General features: G+C 35.9%; 1 protein-coding gene across 1 annotated transcript; it reads left to right on the forward strand.

Moving 5' to 3' along the window:
* Positions 1 to 748: 748 nt before the first annotated feature.
* Positions 749 to 18736, forward strand: FAM35A (family with sequence similarity 35 member A). The gene is made up of 8 exons (XM_009272568.2): positions 749 to 2808; positions 4079 to 4186; positions 5033 to 5227; positions 7643 to 7777; positions 10638 to 10844; positions 11767 to 12001; positions 16873 to 16988; positions 17601 to 18736. Exons 1-8 carry the CDS (start codon positions 1287 to 1289, stop codon positions 17774 to 17776), a joined length of 2694 nt encoding a protein of 897 aa, XP_009270843.1. The 5' UTR covers positions 749 to 1286; the 3' UTR covers positions 17777 to 18736.
* Positions 18737 to 20085: the final 1349 nt, after the last annotated feature.

Below are 20085 nucleotides of genomic sequence, written 5' to 3' on the forward strand. Positions count from 1 at the left end.
TTAAATGTACAACTGTGGAAGTTTGGATACTCCTTTTAAGTGTTATTCATTTTGCAGTGAGCATAAAACTGAGCGTTACCAGTTACGGTGTTTTGTAGCTTCTTTGTATTATGACATCATATATATATCATTTTAGTGGTTGTATATTGTTTTTCCAGTTACTTCTGTGATATACCTGAGATCAGTGTTGCAGGATGTTTACAGTTTTTCCATGTTACTATGAGCTTTATGGATGTGCAGTTTTATCGACCCCTAGTGGGTTGTTAGGAAAATGGCTGTTAATTTAATGAGTGCTAAATGAAAAATTTAAATATTTTTTCAATGCTGTATTTGTTTCAATGCTCTTTTTCTTCTGTTTGCAGCTGGATTAGCTCCTGAATTTCATTTCTGGTGTTCTGTTTCCTGCCTCTGCAGAATTGCCTATCGCAGCAACTTCTATTAACAACGTTCCGAAAACATGTAGCTAGGTGTCTGCATTTTAATGAACACTTGTAGCTGTAGCTGAGTATTTAAAAATTACAGTATAGCATAATTTTTTTTAAAAAAAAACGGTCTTTTGTTTTGTGCTGTGTAAGGTGGGCTTATTGTTAATAAGCTAGAAAAGGCTAGTAACTTCTTGGGTAGTATGATACTATATAAATGAATTAAAGCTAATTCTAAATCAACTGCTCAAGTTTCACTGACCTCTTAGTGCTTATTAAATAATTATAACTTATCGGTAATATCCTGAAACCTTCCATTTCATAAAATAATCACTTAATACAGTCTTTTCATGCTAAACCAGCATGTAAAATATTGCATTTCTAGCAAACTTTTAAACTAATTTTAAATAGCTCTAGTATTTTTAATCATTTAGTTGAAATTGTAATTTTCTGGGAGGTGAAATGATCGCCTAACCATGCTGTGGAAGTTTCTTACAGGCACTTATTTCACATGAATTAAAAAGAAGTACTGAATAGAGAATTCACATTATAATTCTGCATCTGCTACATGTTTCCAAGTATCAGAATCAGAAATTAAGACCTAGTGTAAATAATTTATTTTCTATGCAAGTTTGACACAATAAATAACTTCCATTTTTTTATTTTGTACTTTTAATTTTATAGGCTTTAAGTAGTAAAGTGGTGTTTTTACCAGTTACATTATGAAATAGTCCTTTGAATTTTAGGTATTTTTAAATTGTTAAGAAAAGGCCAAAGATAATTTTTTGGCATTTACTAATATTTAGTGTTGTGTTTATTGCATAAACCATATTGTTTAAAGTCAAACTTACACAGCAGTCAAAAATGTCAAAAAGACCTCAAATTCATATTTTTGTGGGAGCACCCAGTATTCCAAGCCTGCTGGAGGTGTCAGAGCGAAGTGGTTCAGTACCTGCTGCTGAAAAATGGAGAGAACTCCGCTGTTCATGTGATATACGTAGTCTTTTTTCTGAAAAAGTCAAAGCTGCTGACCACGTAGTGTTTCAGGCAGAAAGCTCTATAGTCACAGCAGTTCCTACAAATGATGACAGCTCTCAGCAGTCTGAACAGGGGAGATTAATGGTAGCAAAAGAATATTCGACATCTCTTGTACCTGTGGCAGTAACTTGTACCAGCACATCTAAAAAGACTGAAAGTTTAATTTATTCTGATTGTCAAATACCTAAAGATAGATGCACACGTGCAGATGTAAATCAGGCTGCAGATCAACACCTTCCTCAAAAATTTGCAGAATCAGCTAGACAGGATGAACAATCACATGGCTATTGTTCAAACCTCACTGAAAGAAAAGCAAGTCATTTAGAAGTCAACAGCTCTGACATTTCTGATTTGGTTGCCAGTACTAAGCAGATTAGCATACATCTGAGATCTGTGGGACAAGGTGTTCAATCGGATCACAGAAGTGATCACCATGAACATCTAAGTCAATATCTGGATATGTTTTTCCCCCAAAATCAAGAGTCAAAACCAAAAGGAGAACCAGGTGATTGTTCAGACCTTGCAGTGTCGACTGATACTGAATTTCGTAGTATAATGACTTCAAGTCAGATGGCCGTTTTCGCACAGGATCGGAATGAGACGCAGAAAAGAATCATAGAACTATCGGAAACGGAAGCAGGCAAAAAAACTGACGAAAGGCACTATGATCACTTCCAATTTGATTCTGCTGCTGGAACATGTCTTAGTGTGGCTGAAAATGAATATAAGGAAGAGTATGCAAGTTCCCTTGAACTTTTCAGTTCTGAGGGTGATGGGAAAAATGTTTGCTCTGAAGCTACAAAACAAGAAGGAAGTGCTCAGGAAAACACAGAGAAGTCTCAAGAACTTAATGTTCCTGCTGAGCAATTTGTAGATGAAGTCCATATTGAACCATTGAGCTCAGGAATATTGTGCTCTCAAGTAGACAGTTCTCATAAGAGCTCTTCTAAAAGAGCCCGCAAGTGTGAAGATTCCTTTCATATTTTTCACTCAGTGTTTAAAAGACAGCTGAAATCAAAGAGAGCTAAACTGAATTCTTCTCCAGCTGGTCCTGGGATGAGAGTGGATCAAGAGAGGATGACGGAGTTCAAGAAACTTCAAAAGAAACTATCACCACTTAAGAATTGCTGCTGCAAAAATCAAAAGTACAATGTTTTGGTCACAATAGTACATCCGTGTCATATCAAAGAAATACAGGTGAAGACTAGACCAAAGTCTTCGTGTAAAGTTCCTGTAGCAACAATTGTAGTTATTGACCAGTCTGAAATTGAGAGAAAGGTGGTGCTGTGGCGTGGTGCTGCATTTTGGTCTCTCACTGTGTTTCCTGGGGATATTGTACTGCTTACGGGTGAGAATTCCTTTTTTTGCCTTTTTAAAATGTGTATCTTTAAAGTGCCTGTTTAAAGTAGAACAATATGTAACCAGTAACTTGGAACTATGGCTAAGCATTTGTAAGTGTCTTTCGTACATCAGTTACATCGCTCAACATCACTTCGAATTCTCAGCCACCTGCCAGTGGAACATCGACTGTCCCATAGAAGTTTGCCCATCTTTTACGTATAGTCTTTGGTCTGAGGCACAGCAGTGCATTGACACTACAGCAGTGCCACAGGGAGTCAGGTGTATTCTGTAACCTGTCTGTGTTTTAAAACAGTTGTTCCTGAAAGGTAAAAGTACAAACCAGATGTACTAGTTGTTTCATTTATAGACTTTTTTGTAATTCTCTGCTGTTGGACTAGCAGATGGACCGGAAAATTGTGATGTTATGTTCAGTCTCAGGATGAGGAGTACTCTTCCTCCTGGGAAGGACTTTGTAGCTTAGCACCAGCATCTTGAGATGGATCGTGTTGTGAATTAGTAACTGACGTAGACTGCAGAAATATAAAATGCTGTTTGCAGTTCACCTTCTTTGTAACATGTCAGCTAATAAGATTCTTCCTGATTATATCCTTTGTACTCTTTAATACCTAATAGGAGGAGAACCCTCCCTCTTTAAGAGAACACGTCATGTAAGAGAATGCAGTACTATAAAAAGAATATTGCACCTAATTTAGGGCTGGAGTTGACCAGAACTTGGTAGTGATCTGGCCATTTAAGTTTTGCAATATGCAAAAAATTACACAATATAAAACTGTTTGAATACTTCTACAGTTTAAGATGCCCATTTCTCTTTAAGAGTTCTTTAAGTGCTTATAGGTAGGTGCAAAGGTAGATATTTTAAAGAGATTGAAGATAAGCTGGGCTTCCTCTTTTCTTCTTAGATGTTCTTATCTCAAAATGCATCAAAAGTGTTTCTGGGTAAGCCTAGTACTTTACTACTCATTCTGAAATGTTGCACAATAATAATTTACCCAATACAGTCACCCACTTCACTTATACAGTATCTGCTATGAGGCTATTGAATATTTTATATGAATTGAAGAATTACATCAAACTATTGAGAAAATTTGATTAACTCATTGTAAATGGTCTTGGTAGATTAAAAAAATCACTGTTTCCAAGTGATGTCTTTCAAACTGTCTTTCACACCTATATGTGTGATGGTTCTATAGTCAAGAAAAGTAGGACACTTCAATATTATTGATACATGAGTTGATAAGGTTGCTTTTTTCTTGCAGATATAATAATGTATGAGAATCTTTGGTGTGGAGAAATCATGCTGCAATCTACATTTACCAGTCAGTTGCTGAATCTGGGGAACTGCTCAGCCCTCAATCCAGAAGAATGTAAGATCATAGTGCATAAGTTTCCACAAAAATCACAGTAGAATAGCTATTTAAAGTACTCCATTTTGTTGGCAATGCTTCATACACAGGATAAGATAGAAATGTGAGCAACTGAGAGTACAAAACACTATAGGAAAGTGTGACAGGAATGCCTGTGGACATGATGACATCAGATAGGCACGTGGAGTTTATGGTAAAGGCGGGTGGTTACCATTCAAAACTCTGAAAATGAGTTTAAAAAACTTAGCTTAAGAAACAGCAATTATTCCAGGACTCAGCCATAAGATGTCTGAGATTTCATGAGGATTAAATTTTTTGCAAAAATTTTAGAGACTTAAAGAGTAAGTAGATCCATTCAGGGAAAAGTAATTCATTGCAGGCTGTTAAGCACAAAATCTTTAAAGATAACTGAACCATGGAGGGTTGGAGACTAAGGGGAAAATACAGTGGAAGTATCACCATGAACTTGCATTGTTCTTACTGTCTTCCTGATGTCCATTATTGCCAGCTATTTAAGGCAGGTTCTGGGGTAAATGATCAAGAACGGCTGTTCTTCTTACCAAGCTATGATACAAGATTTCTTTCCTATTTTTGGTGTAATTTAAAATACAACTAATTTAAAGTACAACTTAGCTTAACTTTGGGATGTTATCAAGAGGAGGCAGATGAAGTACAGTTTAATTTTGGATCAAGTGTTACACATCTCAAGAATTTCTTGCCTTAGAATGATTGTGAAACGCTTTTGGTTTTGTCAGTGTAAATATGTACCAACGGATAATTTTATACGTCTAAGCTTAAAAAAAAAAAAAAAAGGGGGTGTCCCTTTAACTTTTTTTTTCATATAAGTTTATCCTATAGTGGATGGTGGTGTTCTCCATGGTTTGTTGGCATACATATCATCAGAACTTCCACACTTCAGAGACATTCCACGAAGACAGGTTCAGAGACTGGATAGCGTTCAGTATATGCAGCTAGACCAGCTCCAGCCAAATACATTGGTTCACTCGATCTTGAAAATTATCAGCATTGCTGTATTAACAGGTAAGTTCAGGCTCTAGACTTGCAACTTCCAGAACTTCAGCAACAGGTGAAACTTAAATAGTGGTTTTGCAAGGCAGTTCTGGTTGTTTCCCATTCCGTACACCAGTGTTTGACATAGGAGTCACAAGTAAAACCTTTGTAATGATCCACTCATGGGGGCCATAGCAGTTAGGGGAACGGAGTTAGAGGCAGGAAGGAAATAGTGACTGTAGTCAGCTGCTGGAAGGAGGTTGCTGCACACTAGCGCTGATCAATAGCATACGTGTCTGTGGGAGAAGCATGTAGGCAGTGGGCACTGATAATCGGTGTTCCTAATCTCTGAGGGATTGGTGTGTTTTCGCCAAGGAATGAGCGCTTACCACGGACTGCAGTTACTAATGTATTGACTGGTCAGTGAGATGGCTTGAGCATCTCCACAGCTCCAAATAGTGTGGGACCTGATCTTCAATAAGATGGAGGATAGAACAGAGATGCAGGTATGAAGTATAGTGTTGGGAGGTGGAATGGCAGCAGGAGTATCTTAGATACGAGGAATGTGGGCTCGGAATCCTGTTCAGGGAAGATAGGTGTGTATAGCAGGAGTGCTGAAAACAGGGAGATACAGCAGTCACGGTGGAGGAACATAAATATGTTTTTAATGGCTCTTGATATTCGAGAGGTACATTCTTGCTGTGGACTTGAGAAAGGGGGCTGGTTTATGAAAATGTCATGTGGGACACTCAAGCTTTACTCATTCAAAGCTCACCTGCCAACTACCTTCCATGTAAGCATCCTGTCACTAAAGGAAAATGTGATTGCACTACAAATCGTGTTTTTCAGAATGAAATAAGTTATTGATTATTTTAATCTACTGTTATAGGATTTCCTTGCCTTTCTTACTTTATAAAGGACCTATGTGGCTGTTTTCTGATGTTTTATTTGGAACATTTCTTGTTTATTTCTTTCTATTTTTTCCTACTTAGAATAGATTTTTTTAAAGCTAAGCATTCCTGGTTTCTTAAATACATGCAATATTTCTTTATAATAATCCTTACTTGTGTGCCTTCTTGTACAAGTTCTTTTTGATTTTCGGCACTGGAAAATGCACAATGAGAAACTACTAAGATGTCTTACTGTGATAATCCTATTTCTTCAGCATAGGCACAACAGAGAACTACCTCATTAATATAATTTGTTTTGGAAATCTGAGTTTCCTGTATGTTTTTATTGTAAAGACTCTTCTTCCCGAAAGAATCATGGTCAAGAGTCCATGTACTGATTTTTTTGAGTTTATTCTTCTGTCACATGTTCCTTTTCTTCTAATAGTGAATGCAGTTATTTCGGGATTCCTTTTCTGAAGCAATTTTCCATGTTAAAATTGATAATTTGCTTCCATTTCTTCATAATCGGGCCTTACAGCTGCTTCCTAGCATCTTTTCCACCTTCTGAAGTGAACAAAACTAAATTATCTTGGGGCATTCTCACTATTTCATGCAGTGTCTTGCCATGTTTTTTTAACACGCTTTGGGCAGTTAAAGACCACTGGTCCCACCTGGGAAAGGAGTCTTCCCCTCTTTTCCCCGCATAGCTGTTCTGATTATCTTTTCTTTACAATACCACTGTTTCTCAGTGCTTGACTTCAAGCTTTGCACATAAATGTAATCATATTGCACTATCACCTTGTATTAGTGCTTGTATTAGTAAGAATCAAATTTTTACCCACACTGTCAATATCATGTTTATTCATTATAAATGGAAAATTTTGAAGATAGAAATCTTCATAATTTATTACTGTACATAAATCTCAGATCTGTTAGATAGTTAAAGCAAGAGTTCTTGTTAAAAAATTATTTGTTTATGAAAAATATTGTAGTTTTAGGGTGGAACTGAAACTTTCAGGCAGTATCCTGATAAGAGTTCTGTAGAGATCTTAATTGTTTCAATTTATATATACTGTTACTAAGCCTCTTAGTGTGCTTGTACATGACTATACTTTTCTTTTATGTGAAAACTTCTCGAGAAATGTTTCTTTCAGTGTATTCCACAGAAGTTACAGGAACTTTAACTGCCCATTGTGACAGTCTGTTGCTGAGAGATTGAGTACAGTTTCTTTCCACTTATGTCAGTCAGGATGAGTGGGAGCTGAAAGATGCTCAGATACCTGCTGTTTCAAAGGAAGGTGTCCAGTTGCTGAGTATTTAGGTGGATAAAGGTAAATTAATAAACTTTACGCATTCCTTCAAACTAGATTCATGTTGCTGAAGAAATCAGATTGCTTTCGTTCTGTCCTGAAGAAATTGTAGGTATATTCTTGTTTGCTTGTAATTGTACCATAAAATACAGTAGCAGCATGATTTCATCTTAATGTTGAGGCTTGTGGGGTTTGTGTGTTTATGTTTTTTACTGTAGACGTCATATAATTTCAAACTCTTTCAGAATCTGTGTATAGCTACAGAGGTGGCAACCAAAGAAAAATTATTCTAACAGTAGAACAGAACAGAGATCAACACTATAGGATGGTGCTGTGGGGAGCAGGGGCTGCCTGGTGCCCTCAACTTCAAAGGAAAAAAGGTAAAGTCCTTCTACCTATAGGTAGCTGTTAAAGGATTTTTGTGATGCTATTAATATCTTTAAAATGCTCAGCTGGTAACATTTTTCCATTCAACCTTTAAATATTCCCTTGGAAGGGCAGCATATTTGATACCAACTTTAACATGTCTCCTCTGTTTAGAAGCAGTGCCATCGGCAACAGAATTTGAATGCACTCACTTCAGAAGACTGAGAAAGCACGAGTATTTAGAAACTTGCATCTAGACACAAGATGCACTGGTGCCTAGTTATGTAACTATAAAAAAAAGAACTTGAGTGTTAACTACGTTATCAGTTTTGCTGAGTCTTCCTTATCGTTGTCTGGTTTAGCATGAATTGCTGGGGTTTTTTCTACTTCTGATTTTCACTCTCTGCTTTCCACCTTACTACAGTGTCAGGCTTTATATCCTAATGGTCTTGCTATCAAGTCTAGCTGTAACTGACGGAAAGCATCTCTTGCAAGAATTACACAGCCTGTGTTTTAGCAGTGACTACTACCAAATTTTGTTTTATTCCTGGTTTTGTTCTTTTAAAGTAAGTGAAACTAGTTTTTTGTTAAATTGATAACTTAAGAGTTTGTATGTCCGATCAATGGATACACTTAGGAAGTAAATGCCATATTACTTGAAGCGCTGAATATGTCTGCCTAAAAAGCCAGTTTTTGTATAGCGCAAAATAAAACCCAAAAAGGTTAAACAACTTCGTAGTGAATCTTTACCTATTAAACGTAGACACTCTGAATTCTGCCAGTTCCACTTCAATTTATAAGTAATCTCCACTCCTAGAAATCATTTAACTGCAAGACCTGCCTCTTAAACTACTTGAAGAAGATGGTCCAATTTAAGCATTAACCAATCACCTTCACTACCTGATACCTACATGGCTCTTATTTTTGTGCATACTCCAGCGTGAGCAGGTATATACTGTTCATTAGATGCTTAGAAATCTTACCGAATTTAGTATGCTAGAATATTACACTTTTCAAAATATAGAATTTTAAAATTTTTTGTAGCTGCAAAAAGAAGATACCAAAGGTAATTTCTAAGACACAATTATATATCATTCTCTGATACTTAAAGTGAAAAAGTATAAGATGTAGATCTCTGTAGTATTAAGTGTTTATATTTGATGTAAAGCTTGTGTCTCGTTCTCCAGCTAGCGTTCAGTGCATCTAGAAGTTGGCATTTTAATGATTAAAGGATTATCTGAAATTCAAGATGAGTGATTTCTCAACTGTTCAAATACTTAATCACAGACAAAACGTGAACATTTAATCCCAGTAAGGTAGCCAGAAAGATAAATTCACACGATACTAAAGCATACACAACACAACAGCTAAATAGTGTGAGCGGGTTACAGGAACAACACGATGTCCATCCTTACTAGGAGTCATAGATCAGCTGTGGTATGTGTTTCTGGTTGTACTAGCAGATTAGAAACCTCAGAGTCTTGTAGAGGAAGGTATGTAGACTTGTAATTTTTAAACTGTCTACATACTTAAAATAAAGTGTGTAAGACTACACAGTTCTAGAGTATCTGAAAAATTGTTGCCCATAAAAGTTAATTTTTCATCTCTTGCTAAAAATCAGTCCAAGCTTCCAGTATACAGTCATCAGACATTCAATTCATGCTTTATGCTCATCTGGTCTAGATTACAAAAAAAGAAAGATTTATTTCATTAAATGCATTTCTGTAAACTTGATTACTTATAGTTTATTCATGTTTTGTGATCAGTTTTCTAATCAACAGGGGAATGTTGAAGATCTGAATAATAGGTTAAATTCAGGTATCAGCCAAATCTTGTACCCTAGTTAGACTATGTCCTCTACTTCCGTATATCCCCTCTTGCCAAGTGCCCGTTTGTTTCCTCCTGTTTAGATTTTCCCTCAGTGTTGCTCTAGTGTTACTGCCTGAATCTTGCTTTGGACTGGAGCATACTCAGTTCTGGGGGGCTGCAAGATCTCTTCAGATATGAGGTGCATGAAACTAGACTGATACTCAGAGGAGAAGTTCTTTTTGGAGTATTTTACTGTAAAACACTCTGTCTGACAGCAGATTTTTCAGGAGCTTGCAATTTTAGCAAGTTACCACCAAAAATCAGACTAATCCAAAATACGAAAATACTAAAACTTGCTAATAAAATGCTTATACAGACACTTGAATACATTTAAAAAAAAAAAAAAAATCTGTGTGTTTCTAACCTTATTTCCAAAAACGATTATTTTGGCTGCAACTTTCAGCTTGAGCAAACATGGGAAAAAATAGCAGCCTAAATGGTTATCAGACTTGATTTGTAGGTGAGTACTGTATTCTTATAACAAAGTGAAGGACAACCCAAAATATATTACTCTTCTGTAATCTCCATTTTTTAAGTATTTTTCTTTTATTACAGAGTCAGCTGGAAGATGGAAAATTAATTGATATTTTTAAATCAGAGCATTACGGAGATAGAAGACTAAAAAACAGGGACATATTAAAGATGGAACTTGGTTAATAACATGAAGTTTTTTTTTTTCCCTAGACATTGCCAACTTTTCCTTATTAGAGCTGACAAATTTCAGAACTAGTTTCTTTTTCAAAAAGTTGAGTTGTCTTGAAAGCTCAATTCAGTACAGGTGAAATGAAGGCATCATTCTGTTATGGGAGGACTCATGCAAAGTTTATAGGGAAAGGAAAGGAAAAATCCTCCACGTCATCAGGCTTGAAATAAAGTTGCCAGAGCTGACTGTGTATGAGAATGTCTTGCTGATTTGTTTCTTGGTCTTGTAAGTGACCTTGGCTTTCTATAAATTAACCAAGGTATAGAAAGTAAACTCTTCTGTTTGCTTTTTTTGTTCTGTAGATCACATATGGGACTTTAAATACCTTCTGGTCCAACGTAGTTCTGTCTCAGGTGACTTTGAACTGCACACAACTCCATGGTCATCTTATGAGTGCTTGTTTGATGATGACAAAAGGGCAATTGAATTTAAAGAAAAGTTTCAGAAAAGCAAAACATCTCTCGTGCAGATGACAAAGCTCTCAGAACATTTGGAGGAAAAATGCTCAGGTAAAGTTGTTATCCGTAGCTCTGTAAAGTCTGTTGTGCAGTGCATAACTAAGCAAAATAGACGCTCTGTTGATCAAGTAAAATGCCTTTTTTGTTTTTTTGTTTTTTTTGTTTTTTTTTTAAAGTTAGCACAGTTCTGGGAGCCTGAATTTATTCTGGAGGCTGCTGCTCAGTACCCAGCCAAACTGTGAACGCAGCCTTCATTCAGTGAGCCCAGAGGTGAGACAGGTGTGGTGTGTGGTACCATACAAAGATAGCTTTGGAACACAGGGAGAAATGCTGCCTTTTGTTGTCCACGCTAACCAATCTAGTAGTGATGTGATTAATCACTGAAAGTTTGTTGAATAGTATTTCTCCAAAACTGGAATTCTCTAAAGCAAGAGTAAAATAGCTACTGCTATTGAAAACTTCTTACAAAAGAACAAAGGATACGTTTTACACAAACGGTCACCCCCTCCCAGATAAACGTAGAAGACTGCTAAGGTTGGTGTTAAACATTAAGAACTAAATGAAGTTGGTATTGCAGCATTTAACTCTAGTTTATGTATAAATAGTGGAAAGCTAAGTTGTTAAAGCTATGCTTTTCAGTGTCTCTGAATTAGCGTGGAAGAAAAGAATTGGAAATTATTTGCACAATTCTAATCTCTTGATCTCTTATTCAGGCTCTTCTATATTGGTATCTACCACAATAGTACCTAAAAATGTAGTACTTTTATACATTTTTAAATAATATTTAACCACAGTGATTTTTCACTGCATAAATCATCTCTAAAAATATGAGTGTGTGCTACTAAAGGAAAAAAAAAATCCATAAAGTTTTATTGATAATGATTTTGGTTTCGGATCAGCTGTAGCCCTTGCTTTTGCTTTCAGTTATCAATAAAACTGAGTGCAGATTTGATTGAAATTGTTGTTTTTGTAGGAGTGGTTCAAGTGAAAGCTCGTATCTTAGAACTGAAGTTTACCATTTCAACTGGTCAGTACAAGCAACTGATCTTCCGTGCTGACACTTCACTGGAGTGTGTTTTGGCTTCGCTGCCTATGATGACGTATTCAGGTTGTGCTAAATGTGGTCTGGAACTACAGGCAGATGAGAACATGATCTACAAGCAATGTATTAGATGTTTGCCATACAACAAAGTAAAAACATTCTACAGGTAAACAAAATAAAACTAAAATAATGTGTGCTATTAGGGAAGTAAACTACAACTTTCTCCATTTTAAGTGCCCCCATATATAAAATTCTATATTTAAGGTGTGGTTAGCAATTCCTATTTTTCTAATGAATTTTCAAGGAGCTGTTCTTGAATTGCTGTATTATATTGCCATTATTTATAGGTGATATTTTTTGTTTAAATCTAACTTCTAAATTTCTTTCAATACTACGTCATACGAGGTTTACCCAGTACTGTGTAAGTAAGCTAAGATGCAGTTAGAAGCTTGAGGACCAAGGGAAAACTCCTTGAGCGTCTTGTTTCAGCCTAAGTTGAAATCGTGTGAACGCACAACCATATTTTTAAATTGATCAATCAATTTTAGCCTTGCAGAAATAATATTAACAAATGTTTTCAACAAACATTCTCATAGGGAGCAGAGATACTAAGTTATCAGCAGATGGCACTGTGAGACAAGATGCATATGCACATTTACTTCGAGAAAAGAAACTAAACAGATCCAGTTGATGTAGGGACAACATTATTAACTATTTGTCAATTCTTAAATTTATCTTGGGCTTTTGAAATGTAAGTATCATAGCGATTTGAAAGATGTGTAGGTAGAGAAGGTTGAGACAATCACAGACGTAATAGAATTCGAGAATATGTAAATTTTCTACCAGCATTCTTTCTAAAATTATTCCTAAACTATTTCATAGTGAATTTAATGAATCATTGCATACTCAAGTTTCTCACTTGGCTTTGATTTAAATACTAGAATCCCACTTGTCTAACAAGGTAGTGACTTAATCTTTTTCCTCTATGCAAAATAGTCTTGCATCTTTAAGTTTATATGCTATTTATTTTCCTATGAGGGAGGATTAAGTGCAAAGAGTTTTTTCTCAACTGAGAAGGTTCCCCCTCTCTTTTATAAGATTATGACTTCTCATGTGGTCCTGAAGGACCTTGATTTACTCTCTCGCGTAAAAGGCGATAGAAAAATGATAAAGACTTCCAATGTTTGTATTCTCAGCATGTGAACACATCTTGATGTGGAATTTAAACGCACAACTTTTTCAAGATGTTTGTCACTATTTTTGCACTGAAATTTTGCTCTGATTAGTTTAGTAAGAATGCATCTCCTTGGTAGTATTTCCAAATTCTGCATTGTAGGATAACTTAGTACATTTACATCTTCACAGGAGAAAAACCTGTCTCTTGCTCAAGAAATACCTTGTTAAAATGAAATTAACTTATTAACTAAATATGCTGTCCTAGCATTATTGTGCTACTCAACAGCGTGGTATGTTAATGGCTAGTGTTAGTCTTGTTTATAAAATTGTATGTACAACTAGTAGAAAATTACGGGTTTTTTTCCTGTAGTTTGCTAATTCATGTCCCCTTATCTCAGATTGTTTTTAATCCCTCAATACCAGGAGGTAGTAAGTTCACTATGTTCTATTTTTAGCAATGCAATAGCTACCAGCATCTCCTTGGGAGTAAAATCTGCATATTGTTTTCTACTTAGTATGAGTAAATGTAACAATACTAAACACTGCAGACTTCTTAAAACATAGGATTAGTCTGTAATTTGATTTGGTTCTTTGATTCAGGGAATGTAGTAACTTATTAACTTAACATGGAATTTATTTTAAGAGTGTCAATATTTAAGATATGAAATAGATACTATGATAGGAAAATAGATATTATGACAAAATCTTGGTATTTAAGAGACTTAGAGCCTTAAAATCTCCGGTTTCAATACTGTAGGTCAGTGAAGTCATCCCCTATCACCTTTTTCCTTTGAAAGGTAGGAGCCTAGTTTTGTTAATCTGCTGTGATTGTAATGAAGCTCATCTTTTCCTTCAGATGCTGAAGACAGAAGCTTAAGATAGATGCATGTGTATGTGCTTAGATAGCTTTCTTTTTTTTTTCCTGTGTTAGATACCCAGAACACTTTAACAGTAGCAGTAATAATGAGGTAGAAGATCCTAGAAACTTAGACTTTACATAAGTGCTGTCACATAATGTGTGTAAATATTTCCATATTCTTTTTGAGCTAGGACAATATGAATATCAAGCTAGAAGAAACCATGAAAACTAAGACAAGGAAAAATATTTTCTATTTCAGAGCTCACCTCCTAGATTTCAGATATCACAGATAGGTCCTTGTTTCTTTATATCTGTGTTTGCCCAAACTTTCAGTTTCCTCGCATCTTTTCCCTGGATTTTGGTATGATGGTAGCGTTTCCTTCAGATAATTCATTTTTCAGTCTATACCAATGAGTGTTTGTCACTTAAAAAGATGAACATTTTAACAGTAGCAGTAATGAGAGAGGAGATTCCTAGATGCTTATACTCAACAGGGATTGAATCTCACCCTTCTGTACTAGTGGAAAAGCCCATTTCGCTGGCATGCTTCACCAGCTTTGTATACAGGTACTAAAGACTACTTACTCAGTAGCCTCTAAGGAATATCTTAGTAGAACTATGTATGCCTTCAGTGAAATTTAGTTATATCCTAAATATGTTTCTAACTGTTTTAAAATTATTTAAATTCATCATATTAAAAACAGCGGTATTTAACGAATAAAGTTAATCACAAAATTGCATTTTCTGTGGTGCTAGTGAAAGAAAATTAACAGTGCTAGGCTGTTTTGAAGGCTGTGTTGAATTTTCTTTCTCACCATGACAGTTCGCTCTTGTTGAAGTAAATAAGACTATCTGGAAGAAGAGTTAGATGACCTTGAGAACAGAGTATGAACTGAGAAACAGGTAGTCAGCATATAATAACCAGGAATGAGGCAAAATTTAATCTTTCCTAATGCATCACTTGCTTTGCGAGTTACATCTGTAGACCACATTTGCCTGTGGTTTTGAAAGCTTTAAATTTTGAAACATCTCTTAGTACATTTCTCTGCAAACATATTTAATTATACTGTTTCCAAAATGTTAACTTAGTATTTCTGGAAGTCATAATAATTTTCATGTACTTCAGCGTAAATTGTCTGAACCAAAATACGTTTCTTCAGAGATAAAATAGCAATTGCCCACAATTATTTGGGAAGCTGAGCATGTAAGTGTACTGTTGTTAAGACTTCTCTCATGAAGGGAGCCAGCAGTCTCTAATGACTGCATATAGTCTGGGCTTGGTTTCTGCCTAAACCAACAGATTTGAAATAATCCCACAGATAGTCAGACATCGAGTTCTCTTCTCTCTTTTGATCACTTCGCATAAGATTATGAAATTTAGCAGTAGCTTTTAGATTAACAGATGGCAAGTCAAATGATTTGCCTACTGGGAAAGTGGCATATTTGCAGTCATTTGCCTTTGTGCCTCACAGGTATTCAAATTAGTGCTGTTAGGTATATTCTGTGTCATGGTAACTAAATTAACCTATTAATAACACTTTCCAATTGTCAATATACTGAAGTACTGGCTGACTGTCCTATTTGACAGTGCAGCTCTGCTAGTCTCTTGAAGTGACTGCCCTTCCTTCATTTCTGCCATCTCTGCAGTGAGCACGTTTTATCCTGTTGGGAGCATCTCCCATTGAAAAGTTCTGCACTGCAGATGATTGTGCCTTATTTTATTACTTTATTTAACATACACTGTTTTGGTACTGTTCCAATATTGCTATAACCAGGATTTACATTATTGTGATATGTCCTGATGTTTAATATTTTAGTTTCTTCTGTGGGATGGTCACGATAAAAGCATTGCATCCTGCTTTGATCAGAGCAGTGCAGACTTTCTAGAAAGTGTGAGGATTGTGATGGTGCAGATGTTGCAGGTCAAATTGTAAATAGTCTCAGGGCAGTCAAAGCGCATATGTTGGGTAGAAGCTGCATCAGCTGTATAAATGATTAGGCTTAGTAAAATCACTCAGAAGCTTGAAAGCAAGCAGAAACTACCCGTTGAACATCACTATAGAGGACTGCTAAGGTATCATCATCTCACAGAAGCATAGCAAAAACCAATAGCAAGGACTTGGGGGAACAATAAAGAAGGTATGGCATCAATAATGACAGGTTGGAAAGAAGACAAACAATTGAAATACAGGGAATACCTGTACTAAAAAAAGGATCACTTCTTACCAGTTGCTTGTCATCCAATATCACTTTTGAATCATGTGAAACAGAAAAATTTGGAAAGACCGGTGCTTGTGGGACAGCAGCCCCTAACCAGGTTCATTTCAGACCTAATAGGAATACTATTGACCATATCCTATGTAGGAAATGTTTTCCAGGAAGAAGAGGGATTTTTTTACTTGTTCAGCGGTGTGTGAAACCATTTGGTATTTGTCATAGTACAAGAGATACTATCTTGGTATTATGTAGTGGCTGGGGAGTGGGGTATTGAGACAGACGATATTAGCTGATGTTGATACAGATGATGCAATTCCAAGTGATACACCTAAGCTTGTCTCCCTGCTTTGCATTTCAAATCTTTATGTACCCCTTGTATATTTGTAGGTACGTATACTTACATAATAACATTTATACTTTAAATATATAAAGTGCAAAGCCATAAATGACATAACACTAATTTCATAACAGTGCAGTTCTCATTGTCTTCCAGGAAAAGACCACTGCTAAAGCATTGTTTTCTGCAGTTGTCTGAAAGTAAGGCTTACTTGATAGCTTTAGAAGTTATTTAACATTGAGTAGTAAATTCAGTGTGTGTATCTCAAACTCATTCCAACTCTACAGATTTGACAGAGATGAGTGCATAGAGGTTTTTTAGCTTTTGTAGTTCTTGGTGTTACGTCGGAGGGTAATATTACATTGTATCACCTTCATTCAGAAATTCTGCTTCGGTCAAAAAAAAATATAGCAGCTAACTTTCAAGATTCTTTTGTTTTCTGATCTAGACCTGCTTTGATGACAGTAGAAGATGGAGGATATGAAATTTATGTTCATGTGGTGTCTGAGTTGATGGAAAAAATCTTCCTCAATATTCCTGCAGACTGGCTGAACAGATTAGTAGGTACTGTTTCATGAATTACTTGTAATAGAAACAGGCAGCAAAGTTCACAATGAAATTAAAATCAAAATTTTTAATTATTGACAATTTAGAATTGGAATGAGATTGTTCTGGAAATACGATGATTGCTCATATTCTATGAGACTTAAATAAAAAAAAAAACCTCAAAGAGAACACTTCAGTTGCTGTCCAACAAACTCAGAAGTTCAGAGTTGAGGTAGCAACAAGAGGTGAGATGGTATGAACATTTATTATATATTATGTAACTGAGTATTCAGTAATTAAATGGATTCCTTACATGCAAAATAGAATCTCTTAGCAGTTTTTAGAAATAGATGATATGTTTTCATGATGTAAATAAACTAAGTGGTGTTTCAGACAGGCTTCCCTTGATATATCCTGTCTGACTTCTTGAGAGGTGTTTTACATGACTCATGTATTACAGTTTAATGAGAAACAGTCTTAGCACATTGTTTTTAAAAAATTATCAAAAACAAAAGCTAATTTTCTATTCAGATGTTGCGCTACACTTCTGGTAATTCAGTGTAGCTTTCATGGAGGTGGAACTTGAATGTTGGGTGCTATTATGAAAATGGATTGTTCCGTCTTTTGCAGTGCCCTCTTCAGATATAACCTACAGCACAATAGTAGCAGATCTGTGTCATTTGCTGCTAGCAGATACGGAAGCATCCTATTTGTTGGAAATTAGGAGCCATTTTGTGCTAGACGAAAACAGCTATCCTTTGCAAAAGGATTTCCATCTGCTAAATTTTCATCCTTTTCATCTTTGAAGCATTGACCTCTGCAATAACGGAGTAACAGAGATCATAGGAACACACGGATGGCAAACAGAAGAAAAATGAATTAGCTCAAGGAAGCAAATCTTTTTAAAAATACAAGAAAGGATTTTGTTTTTTGCTTATACAAAAAAACCCCAAAAGGACTGGTATGGAATATCTGCTAATAGTATATACTGCTGCTGTAATACTGATAAATTGTCATAAAGTATATTTTTATACATATATTTTTATCTTAATAAACTCTTACTGGGTATGTTTTCCTTTTCTCCCCAGAAAAGTTCGCTAGTATTGAGAGACTGAATTTTTCTCAGATATGGCAGATTAGAGGCAGACAGCCACAATTCAGTAATATTATTTTAGTTATAAGATTTTTGTTTGTCTTATCCTGTACATTATCTGTAACTTGGTTATGTCTTTGCTTGCTTCCCTGTTGTGGTTGCTTTCCTTCCTTTAACAGCAGAATTTCTGCCATTTACCCTCAGCAATTTTGCTGCCATTGTTTTCTCCTGTAAAACAGAACTGTCTCACTGAATCTAATTTTGTGTATCTAGAAGTTGTTGCACCAATTTAATTAAGAGGTTTTAAACAGTTTAAACTGGTGCATTCTTTCATGGACCCTTTAAATGATTTAATTGTTGTAGTATTTATTGTTGTAGTATTTATCCAGCATAAGCTGGCAAATAAGCTTAATCACGGTAAGCCAATTTAATCAGTTTAACAGTGGTCTGCAAAGTTTTCTCCCAACTTGATCAGATTTAGAAATGAATTTAATTCTTTTTAAAGTCTTAGTGTATTCTGATAGTGATTTTTATGAGTAGAAGACTGAGTAAATGGCTGCACCTGACTTCATAAAGTAACAGTCTCCTAACTATTACTCTGTGAAAGCGATTAAATACATAGATCAGTATTTTTCTCTGATATAAATATCTTTCTCTGATATAAACCAGCCTCTTACTGAGGCTGGTAGAAGCTGTAGGGTATGAATCATATTTGCTGTCTGGCTAGATCCTTGCAGGTCTTTACCTGCACTGTTCTCATTTAGGAAACCAGTTTCCACATACACCGTTTCAGCTATCCTCAGGGTTCAAACACAGAACTGTTCTCAAAACTGGATTTGATAAATCAAGTTGTCAAATGTATTATAATGCAAGTAATATGACTGTTGAACAGCTTTCATGTGCTGTTTCTTGGAAGCGGCTACTTACAATTGAATAACCATGTTTCTTGGTGCTAGTTTGGATTCTGTTGTTGTATCTCATGTGAAACCAATTTGTGACTGCTGCGTTTTTAATGATGTTGATTAGAGCAACGTGTAAGCCGTGTGTTGTCTTATGTACCAATAAAGCAGAAGGTAGTAATGTTTCTGATCAGTCTGGCAGCAAGAGAGAATCCTGAGGATTATTGGATGGCTTTGAAGAAAGGAATTCTCAGCTGAAGTTTCACAAGGTCACTTACCTTATTTCTGTATTTAACTACTTGTGTACTGATCAATCTGGTCAGATTCCATTGATGAAACAAGTTTGTGCAGCTCTGCTTCTCGTAGCAAACTTACTCTTCTGGCTTAAGCCCTAGCCATCTTGTGATAAAATAATTCCCCGGTATTTTGTCTGTCTCTGGAACAGTCTCTGACAGTTTTGTCAGCGAGCACAGAAATGCTGATCTTACGCCAGCAAAATCAATCTCCTGCTGTGCCAAGATACCTGAGACTAGTATAAGACAGCACAGTGACACCAAAAACTATGCTCACCACTAGCACCACTGGTGTGCAAATCGGGTGCCAATGGCAGGACAAAATCTCCAGAAGAAACTAGGTAGCCCCTTATACAAAGGAAACACTGCAGAATCTCTGTAGAGGAATGGTAATTTCCACAACGTCGAGCCTAGGGCAAGGCAGGAACCAGTCACAGAAGAGACTAATTGTAGTGTACTTATCTGATAATCAAGAATGAAAACTTACTCTTGCTAATGTTAATAAATTGTGCTAAATATAATATGGAAAATCACAGCTTTGTAAAAGGAGAATTTAAGAGGCTTGCAGTGATTGAATTTCACCTCATTAAAAGCACTTTTTATCTTCAGTTTCATGTGACTTGGCAAAAACAGGATGACATTATCCTAACCCATCACCTTGCGGAAAGTCCTAAGCATCTGTGCCTTTTATACCTTATTCTAACTATGCTTTGCTCCGTAGTGTCTGGTTCTAGAATGTGAATTTCTTAATGCCAGGGAAAATTATGTTGAAGGGAAAAGCAATTTCAGTGTTCGGATTAAGATGAGATATTAGCGCCAATGCTGGTCCT

This window comes from Aptenodytes forsteri, unplaced genomic scaffold (genome assembly GCF_000699145.1).
Source record: "Aptenodytes forsteri isolate BGI_AS27 unplaced genomic scaffold, ASM69914v1 Scaffold106, whole genome shotgun sequence".
NCBI classification, from domain to species: domain Eukaryota; kingdom Metazoa; phylum Chordata; class Aves; order Sphenisciformes; family Spheniscidae; genus Aptenodytes; species Aptenodytes forsteri.